This window comes from Dermacentor variabilis, chromosome 10 (assembly GCF_050947875.1).
Source record: "Dermacentor variabilis isolate Ectoservices chromosome 10, ASM5094787v1, whole genome shotgun sequence".
Lineage (NCBI taxonomy): Eukaryota > Metazoa > Arthropoda > Arachnida > Ixodida > Ixodidae > Dermacentor > Dermacentor variabilis.
In genome coordinates, this window is record NC_134577.1 from 58,801,003 (window position 1) to 58,828,251 (window position 27,249).

The following is a 27,249-nucleotide window of genomic DNA, read 5'->3' on the forward strand; positions in this document are numbered from 1 at the left end:
TTGCTTGCTTCTTTCACTTCACTTATTTACTTCGTAACTTCTTACATATCTTACTTCCTTTCTTTACTTTTACTTTGCTTTCACTTTTACTTACCTTGCTTACATTGTTTACTTATTTATTTGCTTTACTTGCTTCCATTACTTTGTTTTACTTTACTTACCTTACTTACTTTATTAAACCACTTTACACAATTTACTTATTTCCTTTATTACTTTCACTTACATTACTTTTACTTACGTTATTCACTTTTACTTTCTTCATTCTTTTACTTTACTAACTACATACTTATTTACTTTCCTTACTTTCCTCAATTTTACTTTGTCACTTAGTTCACTTTTACTCACTTTACTTCTACTTCCCTTACTTATTTACTTACTTTATTACTTTACTTACATGCTTATTTAGTACTTTACTTACATGCTTATTTAGTACTTTACTTACTTTTCTTACCTTACTTGCTTTAATTACTTTACTTACTATACATTTATTTCCCTTACTTTTACTTAACTGTCACTTTTACCTACATTACTTTTACTTAGTTAACTTTTACTTTACGTACTTCCTTCCCTTACGTTACTTTACTTCACCGACTTAATTTATTCACTTGCTTTCTTTACATACTTACTTTACTTTCTTTATTTCAACTTACTTTGCTTCAGTTTTACTTACTTTCACTGACTTTTACTTACTTCCTTTGCTTACTTTACTTCCTTCAGTTACATTAATTGCATTACGTATACTTAAATTATCTACTGCATTCATCTAATCTGCTTGCTTTACTTTTACTTACTTTACTTTTACTTAATTTTTTTACTTGCTTACTTTACTTCTCTTACTTCATTTTATACTTTACTTTCACTTTGCATGCTTTCCTTACTTTACTTTCTTATTGCTTAGTTTGCTTGCTTTACTTACTTTGCTTGGTTAACTTGTTTTACTTTATTTATTTTACTTCACTTACTTTATTTACTTTACTTTAACTTTGACCTTACTTTTACGTACTTTCCTTACTTTTACTTACCGTATTTACTCGATTGTAACGCGAGTTCTTTTTTCATGACTTTCGTTGCTTGAACTCGACCCTCGCGTTACATTCGAACGGCAGAACTGACCTTTCTTACAGCAAATATTCTAAATCTCACGGTCTTTTATCGTTATGTTGGCGATCCCGTCCAATCTGTACGTCCCGATCCAATCTGTAAACAAGTCAAACAAAGTTAAAAGTTGGTTTTTGTTGGAATCGATGCCATTTTCGCTGTACTTATGACTGGTGTTACGGTTAGAGAGCTGCAGCACGCTTCGGCCTTTCGAGCTTCGACTCCGTTTATTAGTGAAGTTTTGGCAGCGTAGCATTCGGTATGGCGCCCGCTTCGAGAGGCAATTTTGACGGCCGAGAGGGTGCAAACTCCACCGTGACTCGGCGGCTCGACGTCAACGATTCGCGCATGGCAAGACCAACGGAAGGACCTCTTTAAATCCGAGACCGGCTGGAAGGGCTCTGTGGACCTAGTAGTGTCCCCAAAATGAAATAGTTTTGCGGCCTCTTAAAAAGTACTTCATCTCAAACCAGCTCGGAGATTGTGATTTTCGGACGATCACTTTCGGGGATATTTTCGCGGGCTTGGCTCGTCCTGGTGCCGATCCCTTTAAAGTATATGGCCGACAGCACTCTTGCCACTGATAGCGAGCTTGCACAGCACCAAAAAACACTCGTGGGTTCACGGTGACGAGTCACGCGAGATTTCGCGAAAGTGAACCCACCTCTGAAAGAATCGCCCAGGAAAACTTGTTTGCTAATTGTGATTTCTTGAATAAAGGTCCCATTTCTTCCTTTCACATCACGTTACTCTCGCGGCTTAAGTCTTATTTCGCTTGACTGGAAAGTCGACCCACGCGCTACAATCGTGGTTGCGTTACATTACTTACCTTTACGTTAGTACACTTTTACTTACACACTTTACTCTTACTTGACATTTACTTACAGACTTTATTTTACGTTCTTTGCTTTTACTTATTTCCAATTACTTACTCACTTTACTTAATTGCATCCTTTACTTATACCTCTGCCAAACGGGCAAGTGCGCTTACAGAAAGTGTCACTCGATTTAAGTGCATTTCGCGAAATCGGGTGCGTAGCCTCGCCGCCCAGTTTGAATAATACAAAATGTAATGCATAAAGAAAAGACACAGAAGTTCATTTCAGTTGAACAGCTTTAAACAAAATAATTAAACACAACTCGTTCAGATTCTCTTCTAGCAGGATAAAATGCCGCCTCATCGCACGCCACCATGTTCTGGATTGGCTAGGCATTCGTCTTGGCCGGAATTGACTTGCGACACTCTTACAATAAACAATCTTTTCGCTTTTTGTTGAGAAAAAAAAATAGATTAAGTTATATTTATAACACATACCAATCACGTTTTAGAACTTTCTTTACCCCACATCATCAAAAATGGCCCTCTTAGATTGTCATCTCTTTTTTTTTTCACTCCGAGTGCGCAGTTTTCCCGTAGCAGCGCGTAGCCTAAAGTGTCACTCAAGGTCCCGGAGTGCACTCCCCATAAGTGCACTGCGCAGAGATCGAAACTATGTCGTTTTATACCGCGTTCCAGCGCGCGATCCGCTTTCGTCTGCCTCAGTGTTCGGGTAGCACTGACTTATACCCGCTAGTCAGGTGTTCTGGCGCGCAAAATCGGCCGCTGCTCGAAACGGGACAAACGCAATAGCGCGCGCACGAGACCGTCAACGTAAGCGCGCCGCGCGGCAAACAAGGAACAAAGACAAATGCAGGGCCTTCGACGTGTGCGTCACGCGATTCTCCAGCTCCGTTGCGTGGGATAACGCGGGGAAGGAATTCCCCTCACGGAGGTCAGAGGGGCGCAAGTGGAGAGGGTGTGCGTATTGGCCGTGACGCTCGCCTCCTGAAGTCATGGGTTAGCGGCACTGAAACACTATCTCGACCATTAATCAACCAATTCGAAAAATTCTTGCCGCAGAAAGCTCCCTAGAGGGCACTAACAGCTTCCAGCGCATAACCTCTATTCCCCTTCTTCATAACCCCCCAGTGTAGGGTAGCAAACTGGACGCTCGTCTGGTTGACCTCCCTGCCTTTCCTCTATTCCCTGTCTCTCTCTGCAGCGTATAACCGAAACTTGCTATGTGGCCTGGTGAAGGGCCCTTTAAGGGAGTTAAAGCTTCTTGTTTGGTGCATACTCACCTTTGTTACCTGCGCTCAGCGCCCCATGTAGGTATATGAATAATAATAATATTTGGGGTTTTACGTGCCAAAACCACTTTCTGATTATGAGGCACGCCGTAGTGGAGGACTCCGGAAATTTTGACCACCTGGGGTTCTTTAATGTGCACCTAAATCTAAGCACACGGGTGTTTTCGCATTTCGCATGTAGGTATATGAAAACCCACTATTAGTACTGCTAATTTGAATCACAAAGTTACTGCGCTGAACAGATTATGTGTCCATAGCTACTTACCTTTACCGTTCTCGCTAAGGAAGGTGAAGTGAGGCACCCTTCGAGTGCGCACACTAGCTAATCCAGGCAGCCTACGGGCAGGCAGCGATCAAGCGATCGAATTTTCGACTATTCAGCTACTGCATATAAACCGCGATCTCTTCTCGCGCGTGCTTAGTCGAATTTACCAAGTATGCCCACACCAGTGCTACCTACATTAGTCGAAATTGTTTTTAGGTTCAATAAATCAGACCACCACAAGGTCAATGTCTGCATAAGAGCTACATATCTTCCCGTATAGCGGTTTTTACTGTTACCTCGGTGTATTTCGCATATCCATAATTTCTGAAACATAGGCCTTACTTCAAACAGAAGCTTATTTTATCCAACCTTAAAGCTAATGCAAGAGACGTTTGTGATTACTGCAGACGTATAGCGCGCAGAGATCAACACAACCAAACAGTTAAACAAGCTTGAAAATTACTTGAATAAAGCTTTCCAGCGACGACTAAGACATCATCCCCTTTTTCGCAAGGTACACTCGATGAAGTTCTCCGAGCTATAGCCTTCATTTTCAATGCAAACTAGCTATCACTGTTTTATATGTAAATCACAACTTTCCTTTCTCACACTTTTTTTCTTCCGCCCGCTCACTCGAAGTTTTTCAATCTCTCATCTAATTACCCATGCCAAGTGGGATATATAAGCGACTTAAACAAGCCGGCAGAATCCTCCGTGTTTCACGAAAGAGCTTTCTCTCTCTTTGACGTACACGCATTTGCTAAGTGAAATGGGGGCACAATGAACATTGGCCAAAGTGCCACATATCACACACAACATGAGGCTACACAACTTTTTTTTAACGAGTCCCTTTATTGTGGTGTCTCAATAAACGGCCACACAAATGTCATAAACTAGATTACTATGAAAAGGTGAGTTACATATATACATATAACTATGAAGCATAGGTGACTAGATCACAGTCCATTCGTTTAGTCCACTTCTTCTATCGTGGGTCCGGAGTGTTGCGATGTAGAGCTGTGCTTTGGTCCCTGCGCTTGATGTAGCTTGCTCATAATGGGCATGCAGGCTTGCTGCAGTTCCTTGAGCCGGTGCTCGTACTCGTCCTTCTCAGCCAGGCTGTTGGCGTCGATCCAAGAGATAGTCTCGCGACACTTGGAGAGCACAGAGTCCTTATCTGCAGCAGACAGCTTGTCTCCTGCTTCTTCAGCTGCCTGTTTGACTCCATAGGCATAAGACTCCAGAGAGTTCCTAGCAGCCACCCTCTCACGCTGTGCCTCGTCCTCTTGCTTGAACTTCTCGGCTTCGGCGAGCATGCGCTCAATGTCCTCCTTGGAGAGACGGCCCTTGTCGTTGGTGATGCGGATGCTCTCCTGCTTGCCCGTGCTCACGTCCCGAGCCGAGACCTGCAGGATTCCGTTGGCGTCCATGTCGAAGGTCACCTCGATCTGGGGAACGCCACGAGGCGCCGGTGGGATGCCGTTGAGGTTGAACGTTCCCAGCAGGTGGTTGTCCTTCGTGAGGGCACGCTCACCTTCGAAGACCTGGATGGTGACTGCCGGCTGGTTGTCCGAGTAAGTGGTAAAGGTCTTGGATGTCTTGCAAGGGATGCGCGTGTTTCGTTCCACGATGCGCGTCATCACTCCGCCCGCCGTCTCGATGCCCAAGGACAGCGGGGCCACGTCGACCAGCAGCACGTCCCTGATGGCCTCGCTCGAGTCGCCGCTCAGGACGGCAGCTTGCACCGCTGCTCCGTATGCGACGGCCTCGTCGGGGTTGATGCCCATGGACAGTTCCTTGCCGTTGAAGAAGTCCCGAAGCAGCTTCTGCACTTTGGGAATCCGCGTAGAACCGCCCACCAACACGACGTCCTGGATCTGCGACTTGTCCATCTTGGCGTCGCTGAGTGCGCGCTCCACCGGTTCGAGCGTGCTTCGGAACAGATCCATGCAGAGCTCCTCGAACCGGGCGCGGGTGATCTTGCTGTAGAAGTCGATGCCTTCGAAAAGCGCGTCAATCTCGATGCTCGCCTCTGTAGAGCTGGACAGAGTCCTCTTGGCACGCTCGCAGGCGGTGCGCAGTCTCCGCACCGCTCTCGGGTTTGCCCTGAGGTTTTTGCGGTGTTTGCGCTGGAACTCTTGCACGAAGTGTTCGACCATCCGGTTGTCGAAGTCCTCGCCTCCCAGGTGCGTGTCTCCCGCAGTGGATCGAACCTCGAACAAGGAGCCCTCGTCGATGGTCAGCACGGAGACGTCGAAGGTTCCGCCTCCCAGGTCGAAGATGAGGACATTCTTCTCGCCGCGCAGGTTCTTGTCGAGTCCGTACGCGAGAGCGGCTGCGGTCGGTTCGTTGATGATGCGCAGCACGTTTAGCCCGGCTATTGCGCCAGCGTCCTTGGTGGCCTGCCTTTGCGAGTCGTTGAAATAAGCAGGCACCGTGATGACGGCGTCGCTTACTTGCTTTCCCAGGTATGCCTCCGCCGTCTCCTTCATCTTGGTCAGAACCATGGCGCTGATCTCCTCCGGGTTGAAACCTTTGCGCTCACCCTTGAACTCGACGCTGATCTTGGGCTTGCCACAGTCGTTCTCCACCTTGAAGGGCCAGTGGCGCATGTCTTCCTGGATCTTGGGGTCGTCGTAGCGGCGCCCAATGAGCCTCTTGGCGTCGAACACCGTGTTCTCCGGGTTCATGGCCGCCTGCGCCTTGGCAGCATCGCCGATCAGCCGTTCCGTATCCGTGAAGGCTACGTAGCTCGGCGTCGTGCGGTTGCCCTGGTCGTTGGCGATGATCTCGACGCGGCCGTGCTGGAAGACACCCACGCAGGAATACGTGGTGCCGAGGTCGATGCCGATGGCCGGCACGTCAGACTTTCTGCCGATAGGCATGACGATTGTGTTGTGGTAGTTGCGTTCCGTTCAGAACACTTGCTCACTCGTTGCAGTGAATGAGTAATCTGCTGCACTGAGGACGCGACGCGCGATTTATACCGTTCGCGCGCTTTTCTAGAAACGCCCAGATGCTTCGCGAGCCGCGGTAACCAATGAGGCCAAAGTGGGACGGTGACGTCAGGACAGCCGCTCCGCGATTGGTCCCTTGCGAGCCGAAGCGTCGAGAAGGCTCCCGCATCGTCTGCTCGCGAGCCCTAGAACTTTTAACAACAGTTACCTGTGTTATGCATGAACTTTCGATGTATTGTAGCTAGGATGAATGCGCTTCTTTCAAAATAATCTCAACGTGAAACACTTTGTGAGGGTTTAGCAGTTCAGGAACGTTTCTTTTTTTCTGTCGCGATCGCGAGAGCAACACAAGCGGTTGCTTCGTCTGTAATATTGATCGCCACCATCCTTCAAATAAAATCATTTCCTGGCACACCATGTGGCATCATCCAACGTTGTTTAATGTTCCCGATGTACCATCTCCTATGTGATGGTTGCCATGAACAGACCGACAGGAAGGTACCTGTCGTTTCCCGTATGCCGCTGTTTCGCATAAACAATGTCGTCTGCTACAGCGAGCATACATATCGAACGCTGACGCATAATAGCCTCACGCCCAACTTGCAAAATATGGCCCGCGTGGTATTGTATCCGTTGTCGCCTTTTAGGGCAGCCGACCTATTAAACTACGCGGCGCGCTGACACGGCAAGTCGACGATGAAGCCCATCACAACATCAAACGGCAGCTCTCCCAGTCGCACAGCATTGGCCAGTCCTAGGAAACGCCGGCTGAACTACGCGAGTTACGACGCCGAAGAGTGACCACGGCCGGAGCCCAGTAGACTCCACGTTATTTGTGACCTGCAACGTCCGAAGTTATTAGCCGGAAGTGCTGTGCTCACTGTGAAGACGCTAGACGATTTCGTCGAAGTCAGCGGGAAACAGGAAGAAAGTGGAGATTATCACCTGTTCCTTGTTGTATTTCGACATGCTCTATTTAGAAGCGCCCAAGCCAGAGCCTCCCAGCAAACAAACCCAAGACGACCGCAATTTCTACTGAAAAGGATCCTTTATAGTGCCAAATCGAGGGGAAGCCGGACCTAAAGAATGCGTCTGTTGCATGAACACCCGCATGTTGGGCTGCGATGGGTTATGTCATACCTTTAGGATCATGTCCTCCCGTTCACAAGCTGTTCTTCTCGCACCATCACCGAATCTACCACATCGAACAAAATAAAGTTATATATGTTGTTTGAAATACAGTGTCGCTTGAATTCTATCATATTCTGTCACTGCTTTTTAAGGTTCCGTAATTAATTATTCATAATTAACGGTTGTGTGAAGTTTACTGCCAAGTCCAAGATAAAAACAGTCACAATATGTCAGGCAAATGAAACCTGTCAATTTTGAGATGCTATGTGACTTCAGGGAAAACGCTCACCCAAAACAAATAATCGAATATGCATGTCGTACTAATTGATACAGGTATTTCAAATCTCCGCTGGCGACACCCAACAGCCTTTTACTGATGGCTTTTCTCGCATTTTCATTAGCTCTTATTGTATTTCTGATTATATGAAACGTAGTTTTCCGGAAAATTTTCTTAGTACCACAACACTGACGTGTCATTCGTCTTCAAGTGCCACCATTCCTTAAAGCTAGTCCCGCTAATCAATTTAAAAGAACAAGCTTAATGTAAAGCCAGAAAGTTACCACAAAGAAGCACCAGCTTATCATTCCTGTTCTTTCTTTCTTTTTATATATGGTGCAGTGTTCAGCTATTAAAACGTGATAATCGAAGCACATAGCTGCTGGCACATTTATTTGTCACCGGTATCCTCTGGGGACATCAAAGTAGTTCATTGTGGTATATAAAAAAAGCAAGAGCCTTCGTCACGCACTGTGGCAGCATTTGGTCCCTAAGTGATCAACCAGCGCTCTCTGAAGGCGCGAAAAGCACTGGCTGCATTGTGATCCAAGTATCGCGGTTCAATCACTCAGCCCTCTTCATATGAAACATACCCCCTTTGTAATGGCAATAGCACACAATTATTGCTTAGTACTACTATATGATACCTGCAGTATACCTCCACAGTTAAAAGAACTTCACACTCAAATCCCGCATCATGGCAGTCACAACATAAACAAATAGACAGGAAAAAAACTGTAATCATGAGCATGACAGCAGCAGCTCAAACAGGTAAATTTTTCGACCCAATTACATTGCTAAAAGAGACATGTCACTTAAGGTGAAGCAATTAAAAGCTTCGAACCATTTCTATGTGCCCTCCTGTAGCGCATAATGATTCACATCAATTCTAAATGTTAGCCACACTGTACTGAACATGTAATAATGATAATCAATGACCCTGTTAGGTCTCAAATGCACACAATCCAGAGAGATATGTGGACATGTTTTATTTGTCATTTATAAATCATATTATCAGAACTAAAGGATAGAACTAAAACAGGAAGCAGACAGAACAAACCCTATATGTAACATGTGCCTTGGTGCACAACCCTATTCATAGCTTAGGTGAATATGCTTCAGAATTTGTCACGTTAAGGCCACACTAAGCTTGGTTCCTGCTTCAGGGAGGTGAACGTACTCCACTACAACCCTACTGGTACATGTCAGCACCAGGCTGCTGCAGTATGCTTCTATACTCACATAATGCTGGCATCTGCTCTCCTTGAGAACCCTTTCTTGGAAAGTAACAGCCTTCGTAATGACAGCAAACAGCACCTGCACAAAGCTCCTCACATGTGGAATGTGCTGACCTTCTATGGTGATCAAACCAAGTAGAAGGAATGTGGCACAAGCTAGAGCTGGCAAACAGATAACTAAAGATTAATGAGATGCAGCACATTGCCATTTTACGGTCTCCGGGTGCTTACTCATGCAAAGTCAAATTAATTCATTATGATCACTCGATTCCCTGTACACACCTACGCAGAACAGCTAGCTACATACACCCAGAACATGATGCGATTTCTTCAGCACAACACTGGCGCAATGGAATCCATGTATGAGGCATTGCTTCTACCCACAGCAGCGGGGTTGCAGCAGTTTCAATGAAAAAGACTCGCCGCATTCATATGCAATGTTATGCTTGCCGCTGGTTGCACTTTTAAGCCATTTTCATTCAAAACTGGGATTACATTACAAACACAAGCTGTTACTGCAAATCTACTGCTTCAAGATACCTACTCGCTTCTACTGCAATCTTTAAAAAGTTTGCATGCTTTGGGGCTTGTTCCGCAACAATAATCGTGACGCAGAGAATTCCCTTTCTTGAAATCCTCCTCCCCCTCCAAGCATTCACCCAGCATTTACTGGTGGCACAACGATTAAACATTGAGAGCCATGTGATCCGGCTATCACGTTTGAATCACTAAGCATTGCACATGCGTCCAGACGTATGCACACACACTCAACTTGCTCATAACTAAAGTGTCATTAGGGCCCACAGTTCTAAAAAATATTAGAAATGCTTTCAGTCCACGTAATGCTCAAGCATTGTTACTACATGAGCTAAGATTGTCCAGCAGTTTCAAACTAGAGTTGCAGGACAAATGCAACACAGCCTTCAGAGATTTTGTAATGAATGCCAACTGCCTCCATGTAAAGCATGCTGCAAGTTTCCAGGAACATTGCCCACTGAACACACTTACTACTCTAATGACTGGTTGCATTTAAAACTAGTGTAAGCCCTGTTGAACTGTTGCTGGAATAGAGAGTCATGAACCTATAAGCATTATATCTGCTTGTGCTACACAACTCTCAGACCAGCACAACATCTCTCGCACATCATTCTGATACTTACAGTAGCTGAATCAATGGCTCATTGGGGTTAAAAGAACAGGCTTTCCCAAAAACCTCATGAGCAAAATTCAATCCTGTCAATAGCAATTAAGATAAACTATGCAGTTGTTCAACACAAATAGAATGTGGAAGTTTTTTTTTATGCACTCCTTTATCTAATGTGCTGCTGGTCCACGCATTTTCATGATTATTCACGGGAATTCATTTATAGATTACCACTAATTCTTAACGACTCACTCAGATTTCTATAGCTCTAATATCAATGTCCATCACGTAATGAATGAAGCTGGGGCAAATTATGAAAGCTAAAATAATAATGCATGGCACAAACACTTACGTGGATGCCAAGACAGTTACTGTGGCACATATGCATCTTCATGGTTGACAGGACAGGGACTGTCAAGACCTGCAAATTGAAGCTGGTTTTAAAGACAGATCAGTAGTTGTCCAGGTGAATTTCCTACTGCAAACAAAAGAGCGTGGGTACATAATTAAGTGGTCATACAAAACAATGACCTTTTCCTTTACTAGCTTAAGCTGGAAGGACATCCTGCCAAAATAATCTATGCACTAAGTATATAATGAGGACAATCGGTATGTTCCTTCACGTATGTAAAGGAAGCGCCCAGGAAAAGTTGTGCAATTCCATGAAAATTTTATGCAAGGCTTTGCCGAATTGACGAAGTACATACAGTGACAGCCAGAAGCTACTCAAAAGTAACCATACATTGTGTGAAGGGCGTCACACCGAAATTGCCACTTCTGCAATGCTCCAAAATATGACAGAAGTTCACAGAAAGATGGAAGCTAAAGGCGGTGAGCAGTTGTACAGAAGATAGGTTGCTGAAGCCAACGTTTGTTTCGACAAGGGGACTGGTCTTCATCGAGGCAGCAATTGCTTTCCTTAGCAGCATGTTTAAGTATGCGCAGCTCACCCTCCCCCACCCTCAATAGGGAAGGTGAAAGAGTGCATGCGCACTGACTATACAACAGGCGAAAACGGAAGGGTAGGGTTTAGTTATTACAGAGAGACAACAGGTAGGGAAACTGCTGCTGTTTAAGAAGCAGCCCTGAAAAAAAAAAAGATGGAAAAGTATCAAGCACACAAGCAGGTGCTGACAATATGACAGGAAAAGAAAGAGAAAATGAAAACCAGTAGGAGGAACTGAGCTTTATCAAGACTTGTTGGGTTGGCAGTAAAAGTACAAATAAATGGCTCTTCAAGAGCAGAGAGACAGAGAAACGAGATTGGCCAAATAATAAATAAATGAAACAATAACCTTATTTTAGGGTACACTACAATGTGCTCAGGAAGTTTGTCCAATGTCCTGAAAGATCTCAAGATGACGGAAAGTTGATATTCTGGGAGATTAGGGGGCATATTATGTGTGATGCATGGGCAAATTTTGAAAGACTGTCAACTACTGCAATGTGTTCTGCAAAAAATAGCTTATGCGAGTGCTCTAAAGCATTATACAGCCATTATCAGCAATATATACGTTTCCCAGTGCCCCTAGAGCATTCAACGTCTCACAGAGCTTACATATGGTGGCAACAGCGGGTCATTCCAAGTATAATGTGTGGCGAAATTTCAGTGTTTCTGGTTTAATTATAAGTTTTCGAAATAAATACTTAAACCTTATTTTTTCTTTATTTTCATGCGTTATACGATTTTCATAATGGATGACTGGGCTAGTTGGTTTACTTGCACCTTCAAATAGTAAAAGCGCACAAAGACAAGAAATTAAGAGCATGGACAGCATGAAGCGCTTACTCACAACTGAAAAATTTTATTGAAAGGAAACAAACCCGATTGCCTTGTAACACATGCTCGGATGCCCTACGAAGTTTCTGTGCGCATATATTCGTTTCCTTTCAATATGATTTTCATAGGCAGTTTCCCTGATGTGTTCAGTGCGTTAAGCGAGCTACTTTGTTAATATTGAGTCAAAATAAGGGAAGCAATATGGTAATGTGCAGATGAGTACAATGTTGAGAACATATGCGAAGCCTATCTACAAATTTCTGCGTCCCGAGCTCCGGCTTAAGAGTGCCTTTACCAGGACTGGTTACTTGTTATTTGCTTTGCCTGTGACCCTTCCTGCATAGCGGCACAAATGTTGCAGCACATCACGGTCTCTGGCAGCTAGGACAGAAACATCGTGGCATGGGACAGTTTGCGACTACCTCCATTTGTCAGAAAGGGTGACTAACAAACAGGCTGGCAGTGCCAAGAGCTTGGTGTTGCTTGGCAGGGTAAATACTCCAGAAGATATTACTGAAGTGCAGAAAAAAGAACCAAAATTTGGCAGTGCACCCATCATTCAAGCACACAAGCTCCTGGCAATGAATAGGAGAATAGCAAAGAAGGCCAGCCCAGAATCCACCAAAAGTTACCTTCTGCATAGTGTCGATGGCCTTGTAAATTCATAGTGACCACACCGGTCCAGACGAGAAACTTGGTGATGGGGCTATTTGTTTCCGACTTTCGTGAAACTGGTCTGTGCCTGCTCCAAGCTGACAAGGAAGGTAAACTTTTCACCCTTGCCAACTCTCAGTTCGCAACTCAATGTAAATGGACATGTTTGCACAGCGCAGAAGACAAGGACTGAAGGAAGAACACAACACAGGCACTAACTTTAACTGATCTTTATTTGCGAAATCGCTAGAACTATATACATGAGCAAAAATGATGAAAAAACAACTTTTGCATTAAGTAACACGTGAACCCCTATTGCATCACAGCCAGATACTTGATTTCGTTTTTTGCAAGGACAATAGACAGCATGCTGATTCAGAGGTCACCCAACCACTGTATCTTGTCAGCCTCTAGGAATTCACATGTAAGCTGTTCTCGTTGTTTGGAAGTTATGACGCAGTTTTCAAATTCAGGGTCACAATGGCAGTCTCTGCAGTGAATGCCAAGATCACCTTGCACGGTGGTATAAACATTGTAAAAATGCTCATTCAATCGCTCATTTAAACATCTGCCTGTTTGTCCAACGTATTTCTTTCCGCAAGTCAAGGGAATCATGTAAACCACAGCCATGGCGCATGCTTGAAACCGCTTCCTATGATTAGTATTGCAAATATTTCGTCGTGTGGCATGAACATTCACATGCCTACAGCGCACTGACAATTTTTCCGGGGCAGAAAAAACAACTTTAACATCTACTTTACTGCCTACCTTCTTCAAGCTGTGCGAAATCTTGCGCAAGTAAGGGAGCACCACGACTGGCTTACTATCTCTGGCAACGCTGTGAGCTGGTGCTTTGTCTCCCAGCTTGATTTTCTTTGATATCTTTTCTTCTACAGAAACTAACAAAAGTGCAGGGTACCCAGCATATGTTAGGCAGGAGGCCTGCGCTTGGAGACTGCGTGTTAAAGAGTGGAAGCAAGACTTGTCTAGGGCATTTGTGAAGCAAAGACTTACAATGCCCCGTTTAACCAGCTTCGAATGGGCCGATAGATAAGACAAAAGTGGCTTGTTCTCTCTGGGCTCGTACATCCAGCGCAAGTGATCTCTAGAGATACTAAGTCGCAAATCTAAAAACCTTAACGTGTCATCTACCGGTAGATGACTATACAGTAGACGACTTATACTGCCGTACAAGGTCATCTTGGCATTCACTGCAGAGACTGCCATTGCGACCCTGAATTTGAAAACTGTGTCATAATTTCCAAACACCGAGAACAGCTTACACGTGAAATCCTAGAGGCTGACAAGATACAGCAGCTAGGCAACCTTTGCATCAGCATGCCGTCTATTGCCCTCACAAAAAACTAAATCAAGTATCTGGCTGTGATGCAATAGGGGTTCACGTGTGACTTAATGCAGAAGTTGTTTTTTTTTCATTATTTTTGCTCATATATATAGTTCTGGCGATTTCGAAAATAAAGATCAGTTGAAGTCAGCGCCTGTGTTGTGTTCTTCCTTCAGTCCTCGTCTTTTGCGCTGTGCAAAAATGTCGATATTGAATCACGAACTCACCCAAGCTTCCACATTATCAATGTAAATCGAATACAGGTTAAAAATGTATCGCTAAGTATGGACAGCTGGGCTAGTTGGTTATGATTAGCATTATGAAACATCGTTCCAGCGCACAATTGAACACGGACGAGAAGAGAAAGACAACACGAACGCCGGACTTCAACTGAATTTTATTCATGGAAAACAGGGCTTTATGTGCAGAGGGGGAGGGAGTGGGGGGCTGCTAGTGCGCAGGACCACTCAAAAATATTTCCTTGTTCTAGGCAACAGTCATCAGAGGTGTCAAACCAAAATAAGAAAAAAAGAAAATCTTTTCCCTCTCTTTTTTACATCACTCAGTACAATCTTGCTCATCTCCCGCCCTACCTAGCTAATTCTACACGCCCGTTTGCCCTGAGATAATCAAGCTCTTTTTTCCCGAGTACAACAGAAGGAGCACTGACACAGTAATCGTTTTCATTGGAGATACAAAACAGTTCTAAAATTTCCCGGTTTTGCTGATTGCTATATTTGCGCAACACACGTGTTCGTTCGAAAAACGCCTTGCGTGCTGGCTTGTGCGAGCAACGGCGAATGTGGTCGGCTAAATGACCAGCGCCACTTAGTGAAGTAGCATTCCTGCGATGCTCTAGCAAGCGTTCATTCAGACAGCGCCCGGTTTGGCCAATATAGTATTCCCCTCGCCTGTGGGAAATGCTATATTGGCCAAACCATTTCTTTTAGCAAAAGCAAGCATTTCTTTTAGCAAAAACTTAAAAAGAGAATGTTGTCTTCCATTCTATTGTGAGCGAGAAAATCTTGTGGGAGCACTGTACTGGTCTGTTCAAGTTAAAACACTAAAACAACTGAAAGTTGCAGCTCCATTTATCAAAAGCAAATCCAATAAAATTGCTAACCACATTCTGGGATCTTTCAATGCTCAATCGAGGGAATATCAAAACCGAGCACAACGTGGCGCTACGTCTGAGACCCACACCCTGTAAAGAAATGTCTGTCGAAGTTTGAATGATGGCATGTGGTGGCAAATCCCGACACGGCACACAGCCACACGTGGCTGCCAGGCAAAGCATGCCGTATCAGTAGCACTACAGAAAGAAACTTATTATGATGCATTCTTTGCAGCTGTTCAATACAGCTGCAGCACTTACACCACTAACACATAAGTAAAACAAAGAAAAATGGTTACAATGCTACAACAGCACTGGTTGAAGTAAGTGTTTTGCTGTGCATGTGGGAGGGAGTTTTAGCTGCCTTGAATGGTGGTACGAGCCATAACTTGCTTGCACGTCACGTATGACACTTGTACTTTGAGGGCACTTACATACCGTGCATTTGGGAAATACTTGGAGGCACAGACTTCTGGAGAAGCACTATTACAGTTAGCTATTGAATACAGCCACAAGTCATGACTGCATTTGCCGAGCTCACTCGTGAAGATGGAAAAGCCACTGTCCCACGACTAAACGAAATGGTTAACCAGCTAGTGTACCGAGCAAATAAATGAATCCACATATTGGAATACTGCTAGCAACATACTTCAATGTGAAACAAGAAACTTGATCAGCAACTACTCATGTGGCATATATAGGTGCAAAGACCCGTTTTTGCCATTTGAGACCTTATCTGCAAACTCTTTAATGAACCTACTAAAATTTACACGGTAAAAGAGAAGAGACACAAGAACGAGCCAATTTTCATAACAAAGCCCATGTATTTATCTTTGTTAAAAGCAATCCAACGAAATTCTTATGCGACTAAAGAAATGTTATCTTGTGGGAACAACCCCACAAGTATGCCTCTTTAGTGTAGACACGCCGTTTTTAGTGCATGCGTCAGAGTTCAGCATCGGCAGCGGTTTCTCTGCCATCCATTTGGTCAGTTGCCGTGCCTGTTTCGGTAAGCTGAGAATCATTGAGTGGTTAGTGCAGAGGCACTTCAGCCTCCTTATATGAGTAAAGCACTAATCTAAAAGAAAGAAAGAACGAAAGAGAGAGAGAGAGAGATGCAAAATGAGAGAAAAAAGGTCAAACTGATGCGGGCCGCTCCCACATGTAAGAACAATACTTTTTTACACTGTGATCTTCTCTTTCTCTCTTATTTCGCGCTGTCGCACGGAAATAACTACATGCATCAAACCACCCGCCGCCTATTCCCGCGTTTCAATGAAGCCGCCGTGCCTTCCCGTTCCACGCACGGGCGTACGCTACGCCGATCTATGGTTATTTTTTTTTAATTACGGGGATTATTTTCAGGTGAATAGTGAATGCGTTTCCCCGACGACGCTGAAGTTCGGCTGGTCGACGTCTGGCGACGAGACCACAGCACACGAATTCGCGGCTTCCGATCAGCGTATTATTTTCCCACAGTTTGCATCGAACATTTCCTCGCGAGCTTTATGATTCTTCTAAAGTGGGGGACAATATCAGCCGCTCAAAATGCTCATCTAAGTATTTGTTGATCGCGAAAGGTAACGAAAATATCGAAAATAAAGCAGGCTCAGGGTGGGCTTCATTATACGATACTGGTCTGCATCACTCCTCTAAAGTGACAACCATCTCCCGGTTACCTTGATCACTGAGCATGAACAGCAGGGGAAAAAGAAAAAAGAAAAAAGTCAGTTTCGTTTTTTGTGCGCGAAAACCCGTTCACCCTTCACTGCGAGCAGACGATGCGAGAGCCTTCTCGATGCTTCCAATCGCAACGGACCAATCGCGGAGCAGCTCTCCTGACGTCACCGTCACACTTTGTTCTGATTGGTTACCGCGGATCGCGAAGCATCTGGGCGTTTCTAGAAAAGCGCGCGAACGGTATAAATCGCGCGTTGCGTCCCCAGTGCAGCAGATTACTCATTCACTGCAACGAGTGAGCAAGTGTTCTGAACGGAACGCAACTACCACAACACAATCGTCATGCCTATCGGCAGAAAGTCTGACGTGCCGGCCATCGGCATCGACCTCGGCACCACGTATTCCTGCGTGGGTGTCTTCCAGCACGGCCGCGTCGAGATCATCGCCAACGACCAGGGCAACCGCACGACGCCGAGCTACGTAGCCTTCACGGATACGGAACGGCTGATCGGCGATGCTGCCAAGGCGCAGGCGGCCATGAACCCGGAGAACACGGTGTTCGACGCCAAGAGGCTCATCGGGCGCCGCTACGACGACCCCAAGATCCAGGAAGACATGCGCCACTGGCCCTTCAAGGTGGAGAACGACTGTGGCAAGCCCAAGATCAGCGTCGAGTTCAAGGGTGAGCGCAAACGTTTCAACCCAGAAGAGATCAGCGCCATGGTTCTGACCAAGATGAAGGAGACGGCGGAGGCATACCTGGGAAAGCAAGTAAGCGACGCCGTCATCACGGTGCCTGCTTATTTCAACGACTCGCAAAGGCAGGCCACCAAGGACGCCGGTGCCATAGCCGGGCTCAACGTGCTGCGCATCATCAACGAACCGACCGCAGCCGCTCTCGCGTACGGACTCGACAAGAACCTGCGCGGCGAGAAGAATGTCCTCATCTTCGACCTGGGAGGCGGAACCTTCGACGTCTCCGTGCTGACAATCGACGAGGGCTCCTTGTTTGAGGTCCGATCCACTGCGGGAGACACGCACCTGGGAGGCGAGGACTTCGACAACCGGATGGTCGAACACTTCGTGCAAGAGTTCCAGCGCAAACACCGCAAGAACCTCAGGGCAAACCCGAGAGCGGTGCGGAGACTGCGCACCGCCTGCGAGCGTGCCAAGAGGACTCTGTCCAGCTCTACCGAGGCGAGCATCGAGATTGACGCGCTTTTCGAAGGCATCGACTTCTACAGCAAGATCACCCGCGCCCGGTTCGAGGAGCTCTGCATGGACCTGTTCCGAAGCACGCTCGAACCGGTGGAGCGCGCACTCAGCGACGCCAAGATGGACAAGTCGCAAATCCAGGACGTCGTGTTGGTGGGCGGCTCTACGCGGATCCCCAAGGTGCAGAAGCTGCTTCGGGACTTCTTCAACGGCAAGGAACTGTCCATGGGCATCAACCCCGACGAGGCCGTCGCATACGGAGCAGCGGTGCAGGCGGCCGTCCTGAGCGGCGACTCGAGCGAGGCCATCAGGGACGTGCTGCTGGTCGACGTGGCCCCGCTGTCCTTGGGCATCGAGACGGCGGGTGGAGTGATGACGCGCATCGTGGAACGAAACACGCGCATCCCTTGCAAGACATCCAAGACTTTCACCACTTACTCGGACAACCAGCCCGCAGTCACCATCCAGGTCTTCGAAGGCGAGCGTGCCCTCACCAAAGACAACCACCTGCTGGGAACGTTCAACCTGAACGGCATCCCACCGGCTCCTCGTGGCGTTCCCCAGATCGAGGTCACCTTCGACATGGACGCCAACGGAATCCTGCAGGTCTCGGCTCGGGACATGAGCACGGGCAAGCAGGAGAGCATCCGCATCACCAACGACAAGGGCCGTCTCTCCAAGGAGGACATTGAGCGCATGCTTGCCGAAGCCGAGAAGTTCAAGCAGGAGGACGAGGCGCAGCGTGAGAGGGTGACTGCTAGGAACTCTCTGGAGTCTTATGCCTATGGAGTCAAGCAGGCAGCTGAGGAAGCAGGAGACAAGCTGTCTGCTGCAGACAAGGACTCGGTACTTTCCAAGTGTCGCGAAACCATCTCTTGGATCGATGCCAACAGCCTGGCTGAGAAGGATGAGTACGAACACCGGCTCAAGGAATTGCAGCAAGCCTGCATGCCGATTATGAGCAAGCTTCATCAAACACAGGGACCAAAGCACAGCTCTACATCGCAACACTCCAGCCCTACGGTAGAAGAAGTGGACTAAAGTATTAGACTGATCTAGTCACTCATCCTTCATAATTACATAGCTCATCTTTTCATATTGATGTAACACTTATTTATTGTACACAACATTGTACATAGTGGCTGTTACTCAAACACCATAATAAAGGCGCTTTCTTTTCTTTCTTTGCTGAGCTCACCTAGCCACCGTGTGACTAGTTAACTAGTTATGACGAGTTAGTGTTGGTTTTCGGGGTAAGTATACCTAACTGGTCAAAATAATCAATGCTAGACTGTAGAAGGTTTGGATGGCTGTACAGAAAAGGGAATCAATTTAGAGACAATACTAAGCCCCAAACAATGAAACATTCCTTTCACCTCTTTCTGATCTTACATGAGACCTCCTTACAGCAAAGGACTGATGGAGGAAGCAAGCATACTCTGAAAGCTCCCTTCGCCGGTCCTCACGTAAGGAATGGTTGCAGTACACCTGGGTTCCAGAGCATCTCTCATAAGCTTTACACGAACACCTTTATTCAATAAGAAGAAAGTTGGATGGTCACATAATCTTTAAATTGAATCGCTAATATGGACACGCGCAGACGCTTTTTTTTTTCCAGTTTACTCAACGTGAGAAACTACCGCAGTCAAGTGTGACACTTGATATGTTACAGCAACACTAGCACACAGACGTTGCGAGACGCCACTCAGGCCGAACATGCGACTGGAACGAACGCTGATGCATGGCATTGTGCGCACGCTTCTCCGCAGGCAGGCGACAGCGTGCATGCGCAAGCAAACATCACATACACCAGCACTGAGGTGAAGAACTCATTCAGGACCAGAAGCAGCACAAGGATCCATGAAGGTAGCTACAGAGCAACCTTATGCTGAGGAAGCGCCAAGGAAGCCTTCACCGAGAGCCCCTCAGTAAGGTAGCTTTCAGAATGACATAAGGTGGTCTCAAAGCAGTGAAGGCTTCCTTACTGAGGTAAAGAGGATTTCACTGTTTGGGCCTAAGTAAATGCATAGGGAGGTTCCTGTGGTAATGCACAAGTTTACATATAGGGTGGGAGGGAACAAAAGAAATAAAAAAAATGCAGCTCAAGAGAAAGAAAACCCATATGTAATGCTGTCACGGGGACTTAATTTACAGGTCTGGTAGCACCACCAAAGATAAAAAATTTAGTTATGGGGTTTACCTGCCAAAACCACTTTCTGATTATGAGGCACGCCGTAGTGGAGGACTCCGGAAATTTTGACTACCTGGGTTTCTTTAACGTGCACCTAAATCTAAGTACACGGGTGTTTTCGCATTTCACCTCCATGGAAATGCAGCCACCTTGGCCAGGATTCGATCCCGCGACCTCGTGCTCAGCAGCCTAACACCATAGCCACTGAGCAACCATGGCGGGTACCACCAACGATAAGACAACTTTGAATAGGAAGGGTGCAATTGAACAATAACAGAGAGGAAATGCAGGGTGTGAATGTGTGCGCATCGATAAGGAGTGGCGTAGCCAGAAGGTGGCACAATGAACATGTGCGCCCCTGCTTCCACCCTCAACCCCCTCAATTCCTGTGTACATGGCCTGCCCAGCCACCCTCTCGCCCTTCTCTCTCAACCGTTTCATCCGCAATCAAATATGTGCCCCGACCACAAGATGTTTCTTGCTAGGCCACTACATCAGGATGCAAAATGGCAAAGAATAAAGCCAACATGTATGGGCAAAGGTGCAGGTGGCACCAAAAGCATGTTTGTTTGGGCAGTGTGATTTGTGGACTAGAAACAGTTGCCAACATGAAAACCATGAGCTGGCGCACAGTCTTCCTTCGGACTTTAGGCTAACACCGAAGTTATCTTGTTTGGAGATACGAATGGTCACATTAAAGACTTCGATGGATGTACCAACTACAATGGTTAATGTGTATTGGTCCATAGCACGTGATACAACCTAGTAATTGTTAGTGAATAGTGGTAAATGCATACAATTTAAACGGGAATTTAGAGATAAGCAGTTGAACGAACTGTAGCCTCATGATGGAAACAATATACAGTAAACTGGGCAAAATTAAAATAGCTTGTGTATAGAACTAACAGCTTGGGAAGTGATCAGAGATGTGTCATACAGTGCGAAGGAAAGTTTAACAGCAAGCCAACACCAGAATAAAGAACTATGACAGTAAATTTCAATGATCAACAGATAAAAAATATAGTGGCAGACATTCAGAATGAGATCAGAAGACATACAAACAGTGGGATCACAGAAATATAGTAAGTATAATAAAAAATGTAATTCAGAAAGAAGATCAAGATACACTGGAAAGGAAGGAGAAATTCACGCAGTTGATGGAATAAGGAAAATTAAAGAGGCAATTAATGTTACACATAGTGTATCCAGAGAGCACATGAAAGATAAATAGGCTCAAATACCACAGGACGTGAGAAAGACTGCACAAATGCAATGGTGGGTAAATCATTGAAGTAAATTGCCATTGCGTGTTTGTGCATATGAGTACTATACGCTTCTCAAATTAAGTGTGATACATTTGATGGACCCGTTAGGGTCAGTGGGTGTAATTCGAGATCCTAATGGTTTATATGATGGGGCTATTTGTTGTCGGCAAGCAACCAGACTATCGGCTCTTCCCATAGGATCATATTAGGCTATCAGTTGTAGATAGCCTTATTGGTTACTAGTTTCTTTTGGGGAATTCTTACTAGAAATGTGTGGTCTCAAATGACAGGCGATTAAGAGGAAGCTTTAGCTCAAGTGCTCCTATCTAAATACATGTAAAAGGAGAATTCGTTTTTCTCGGCAACCACTGCGCCAAATTTGACGAGGTTTGTTGCATTTAAAAGACAAACTTAAAATCTAGTGACTGTTGGTTTCGAATTTTCGAGTTAGATCGTCAATTTTTTATTAAAAATTGGCAAAAATCGAAAATTTTCAAAAAACGAAACTATCAAGTTTACAACTCTGTAACTTAACCACTAAAAATGATAATACAATTCTGTGAGTTGCATCTAATAGTACATCTAAAGCGGACAAAATTGATATGTTACACATGAATATAAAAAAGATTTAATCATAGGGAAATACAACTTTTGCAAAACCGTTGTAACCAACGCAACAAATTCACGTAAGATGTAAACTGACATACTGAATTTGTCCGCTTTGAATGATCTAATGGATGCCGTTTACAGAACCGCGATATCGGTTCTTGATGCAAAGCTATGAATTTATAAACTTCGTGCTTCTATTTTTTTTCAAACGGTCAAATATTTGAAAATCGTTTTAAGAAAATTCAAGCCCTAAATCGAAATTCCGCTTCCATCAGTCACTAGAATTTAACTTTCTCTTTCAAGTGCGACAAATTTCATCAAAATCGGTCCAGGGGTTATCTCATAAAAACGTTTTTGCGTTTTACATGTATTTGAATAGGCCGCGTCGGAGTTGGGCCCGAGCTAAAGCTTCCTCTTAAAACAGAAAAATATTTCGAGTTTTTCAACGTATTTAGTAGTCTTGTGAGAGTCTTCCTTAATCTGAAACTTTCTGAAATATTCTCATTCATCTCAAAGCTTCATGTCTTGTTCCTTTAATCCAAGACACCATAAAACTCACAAGGTGCTGGTCATCAGCAGAATCACCTACCATACAATGTACATAGATATGGAGAATAGTGAAAGAGATAAGTTGAACATGCTGATAAGAAAGACAAAGTGGCAATAGGACTACCAGCCACCACATCAACAGAAAACTACTGAAACTGGGAGTACATAATACCTGGGAAGAATTGCTGGAGGCTCACAAGATGAACCAAATCCAAAAACTAAAATTTAGCACTGCCAGTAGAACTCTCCTTAGAAGAGTTGGATAATCTCACGAAGAAGAACACAACAGTCCACAATGTCCCATACCAAACACAACAGTTCCATACCAAAAAACATGCCCCCAGAATACAAAAATGAGAGAAGACAAGCAAGAGTCATCGCACTACAAAAAATGCTAAACAAAGAAAGCAACAAGGCAGAAATAAGGTACACAGACACCACCAGATACAAGGCAGCGAGAAATGTTACCTGCATAACAAGTAAAACAAAAAGAGCAGCTGCATCTGCAATTGCTAGGGACAATGAAGTACCCGTACAGGTCGCCATAGCAGTGGCCATAAGGCCTTGCCAATGGGACGTGCCAGTCAGCGTCGCCACAGACTCACAGGCAGCCTGTCCCCATTTTCGGGCAGGAAGAATTGGCAATAGGATAGAAAACTGAGCAAGTTAGTAAGTGCTCACAACACATTTTTGCGCAGCGCTCACAAATCAACGAAGGACTACTCGAGGGAATGTCGAGTCAGTGTCTGTCCTGTGTATTTCTGCTTCGTCCTTCGCTGATTTGTGAAAGTTGCACAAAAAGACATCTTGAAGGGTTACCAAGACCACATCACCACATCATCAAGAACCATGACCTCTCTGAAATGTACATTGTCTGGACCCCGGAACGCAAATCTTTGGTGAGAAACCTAGCGGCTCATGCCGTCGCCCAAGAACATGCATGCCAGGCAACCCCCCCGGGACACTGTCTACCATCAGACCCATACGAAATGATAGAAAGCAAATACTACCACATTGTAGAACATTACAAGAACACAAGGGAATACCCACTACCACACTGAAAGCTTAATAGAGATGAAGCAGCCATACTACACAGACTTAGATGGGAAATTACCTTCACGGCACTCTTACTACAGACAATGCACCCACTCAACGTCTACAGGAGACTGCCAATCCTGCAATACACAAAACACCCTTTACCACGTGGTTTGAGAATGCAAAAAGAACCTGCGAATGATGCTTATCCAAACAAAAGTAGAAGACCAATGGGAGGCCAAACTGATGAGCCCAAGACCTGAGGACCAGCTAATGCTGGAGAGCAGGGCTAGGCTATCAGCACAGGGCCACAGCTACCTGGAATAAGGTGACCACACACCACCTTCAGGCATTAGCAGCTTAGTCTCCGTAATAAAGTTTATTCACTCACATCTCAAAGCTCGATCAATGCCTTTCCCAGACATAGGTCGGATCATTTCTTTTGCTGCATTCCTTAATTCATAATTGAACTTAGAACTTTATTTGCATCAAGTAGGCACATTACATGGTGCAGGAAGCCTAAAAGAAAAGATTAAGCAGACTCAACTCCAGTTTACATCTAGGTGATACAAGCCATACACGGTTCGGTAGAGAATGGTTCTTATGAATCACAATTGTTCTCCAGCGAATGGTTAATGCTTCTGCGAAGCGTTGAAAACTAATGCGTAGAGCAGTGCACGAAGCTGTTTGTTGTTGTGATACTCGGTCCCCCATTTCATCTCAAACTCCCAAGTTGGCATCAAAAAGCGACACACATACCCAACGCCACGTACCCAGTGGCAGGCTCCTAAGAGGTTCACTGATGAGCGGCACATACCCGTTTGAACAGCCCACATTACGAAGTGGTCCAATATGACACCAAGATTCATTGAAGAAAATGTTTGTTGCTGTTCCGATACCCGGCGACCTAAGTTGGCATCAAAAAGGTTTTCCGAAGAGCGGCAAGTGCCTAGTGGCCTCGGGGCCACATACCGGTATGCGCCCCTCATGAGCGACTCATGAGGGGCGCATACTATACTGTACTATACTATACTATACTATACTATATTATACTACTATACTATACTATACTATCTTCAGGGTCGACCCCCGAAAACGGCCAGACAGTTGCCAGGTAGCTGTTATGGAAAGCTGGGTTGAATGCACCAAGAATGTGTCGCATGAAAAGCTGCATGAACGACAGCTTGACGGAGCCACAGAGAATGGTTCTGACTGGCAGAGAAGCAGCACACAGAAAGGGGAGAATATATGTGCCTGATATCAAGATGTACACAATAAATGAGTTCTTTCTCCAGAGTTCAACTCATAGGCACCTGTTCCTGTGGTGAGCATCGGCATCCTCCCTCATAACCGAGTGAACGAGTAAAGTGAAGGACGACAGCGTAGTGCCATGCACGGGGGGCTTTGCGGCGACAATGGCTACAAGATGGCGCCAGAGTAGTGCGCGTCATCTGTATGGAAACAAAGTTCTGCATGAGCGGAGCTTTATCTGCAGCAGCTGTTGTGAATCACACCCACGCATCACGCATGTGCTTCCTCTCGCAATTTCCCATTAGCGAGGCACTCGTGTCACACTTAGCTCGCTTTGCAACATGCCGAATGAGACAGAGTATTGTTTGCGCCAGTCAATATACAGCAAAATGAAAACACGAAATACAGCTGTGCTCAAATTTCGCATTAGAGAGTATCGTAATCATCGGTTAACTTTTTTAGCAATTCAAATTAAGCGCACGCCAAAAGCAAATAGCTTAACGTAGATATGTTGGTAACACAAATCAATATCACATACCAAAGAGCATATGAATGTAACACAGGAATGCAATATACAAAATGTAGAAAACTTAACATAAGGATGTTATTGGAATAACATAGCAACACATATCGAACAAGCGCATAGATTAAAGAGCTACAAGGCAGGTGTTGCATACTGCCATAAGCACACCAAGAAATTACACTTAAGATTGACAAGTAACAATCAAAATGTCATTGGCAATGTTCAGAAGAGAGACCAACACATTTATTCACATCCTGCTAGAGATGAAAGCCCAGCAGGTTAGTGGTGTGTTCCAGAGCCCCATCTCTCCTTCAGTGTAGGTAAATGGAAATTGGGTAAATGGTAAATGAGCGGTTCCCTGGACATACTCACTAACTCCTCCAATGATGTGAAAAGCTGGCTGATTATAATTAATGATGAAGAGTAGTGTACAAGTTGAAGCATTCTCATTAAGATATTAGTTGGTGAATACAGCATGCAGGCAACAAACAAAAACTGCTTGTAAACTGGATTCCTTCTTATTGCCGCGTTAATCACTGCAAGCTGCAATTTCTTTAAGGCAAAACCAAAATATTTAGTAAAGAAAATATTCCTAGTATAGAGTATACAGCAACATGGTTACTAGAGTATATAAAGAAACTATTGCGAGAAGCAGAGAATGCGACATCTTCAGTTGAAATTAAAAAACTATAAGTTGCACGACCAAGTCAATTCTCAAGTCACTAGTATAAGACTTGAGAATTCATGGCCAGTCGAGCATGAAGTCCCACATGTCTGGCAAATTACATGCAGAGATGAAATGCAGGAAACAGGAAAATTATTTTTGCCTGAGAGCTGTTTTTTATTTCCAACAGATAAAAGAAATCGTGCAGGTCCCACAAACTGTGTGTATCGATGAACTGCAGTTTCTATGGTGTTTGCATTGACTGACGATACCTGGTGGCGATGTTGACCGCATACAGTAGTCGTGAGGTCATGTGAAATGTTACCTTGCATGCACCACTTGTGTTTGTCCATGTAGTATACACAGCACACATAGCGAGAAGTGTTTGCTTGAGTTTTTGTGTGCCATAACGTTTCTTTTCTCTTCAAGAGGTTGCCCTGAGGCAAAATAGTGCGCCATTGTTTGTAGCCTGCGAGAAGGTTAGTAATGTCACTGCTTCAGATGGCGCATCGCATTGTGGATGAAGTGTTGATTTGCTGGACAGCTGCTTGCATTGTGTTGCCTTAACGCTGCAGTGCTTTGAAGAAGCTTTGCATCCACACACCCTGCGTCAGTTGTCTGCATAGACGAGTTTGCAGGGTGCCTAATTTTTCGAGATGGGAGAAACATACCATGCCATAGCTTGAATTTAAATTCTTGCAGTGTGTCCACAACCGTTGCCATGCCTAATAGTATAGCAATTCCTATTCAATAGACCCTAACGGAGGCATGCTTTCTGACAGTCTTTTTCTCTGCCACACTCCTGATGATGATGATTATTGTCATTATTTTATTGGCACCCCCTCTTCGAAACGGGCAGCGACAAATAGTCACTTAGCCTGCATGAGCTAATCAGGTTTTGCTACATCTATCGCAGTCTAGCACTTGGCCTACCTCTTCTTAATCTCTTACTTGTTCATTAAAACCTCTATTCTGATATCACATAGTTACCTATGCTTGTATAGATGGCAATCTCTTCCCTGCTTTTTTGTTGTTCTTGTTGTTCAGAATAATAGTTCCAATATGCTTTTGTCCTTGGGCATCTGGCAGATAGCAAGGCACTGCCCTTGTTGTGTACAGATATTCCTTCCCGAT

At 45.0% G+C, this 27,249-nt stretch overlaps 3 protein-coding genes across 3 annotated transcripts in view; 1 reads left to right on the plus strand and 2 right to left on the minus strand.

Annotated features, from left to right (window-relative positions):
• The window catches only part of LOC142560586 (lysosomal protective protein-like), a 260,452-nt gene that overhangs the window by 217,528 nt on the left and 15,675 nt on the right, over positions 1-27,249 (minus strand). Inside the window, exon 2 of the mRNA XM_075672793.1 lies at positions 10,593-10,661. Coding sequence (XP_075528908.1) covers positions 10,593-10,661 — 69 coding nt within the window. The remainder of the gene's footprint in view (positions 1-10,592; positions 10,662-27,249) is intronic.
• LOC142560583 (heat shock protein 68-like) lies at positions 4,332-8,238 on the minus strand. The gene has a single exon (XM_075672790.1). It carries the CDS (start codon positions 6,376-6,378, stop codon positions 4,465-4,467), a length of 1,914 nt encoding a protein of 637 aa, XP_075528905.1. The 5' UTR covers positions 6,379-8,238; the 3' UTR covers positions 4,332-4,464.
• Positions 17,023-19,215, plus strand: LOC142560584 (heat shock protein 68-like). Its single transcript, XM_075672791.1, has one exon. It carries the CDS (start codon positions 17,156-17,158, stop codon positions 19,067-19,069), a length of 1,914 nt encoding a protein of 637 aa, XP_075528906.1. The 5' UTR covers positions 17,023-17,155; the 3' UTR covers positions 19,070-19,215.

What these genes read in the sequence shown, in the direction of transcription:
- LOC142560583 (XM_075672790.1), bottom strand. Translation starts at nt 6,378, where the DNA reads ATGCCTATCGGCAGAAAGTCTGACGTGCCGGCCATCGGCATCGACCTC.
- LOC142560584 (XM_075672791.1), top strand. Translation starts at nt 17,156, where the DNA reads ATGCCTATCGGCAGAAAGTCTGACGTGCCGGCCATCGGCATCGACCTC.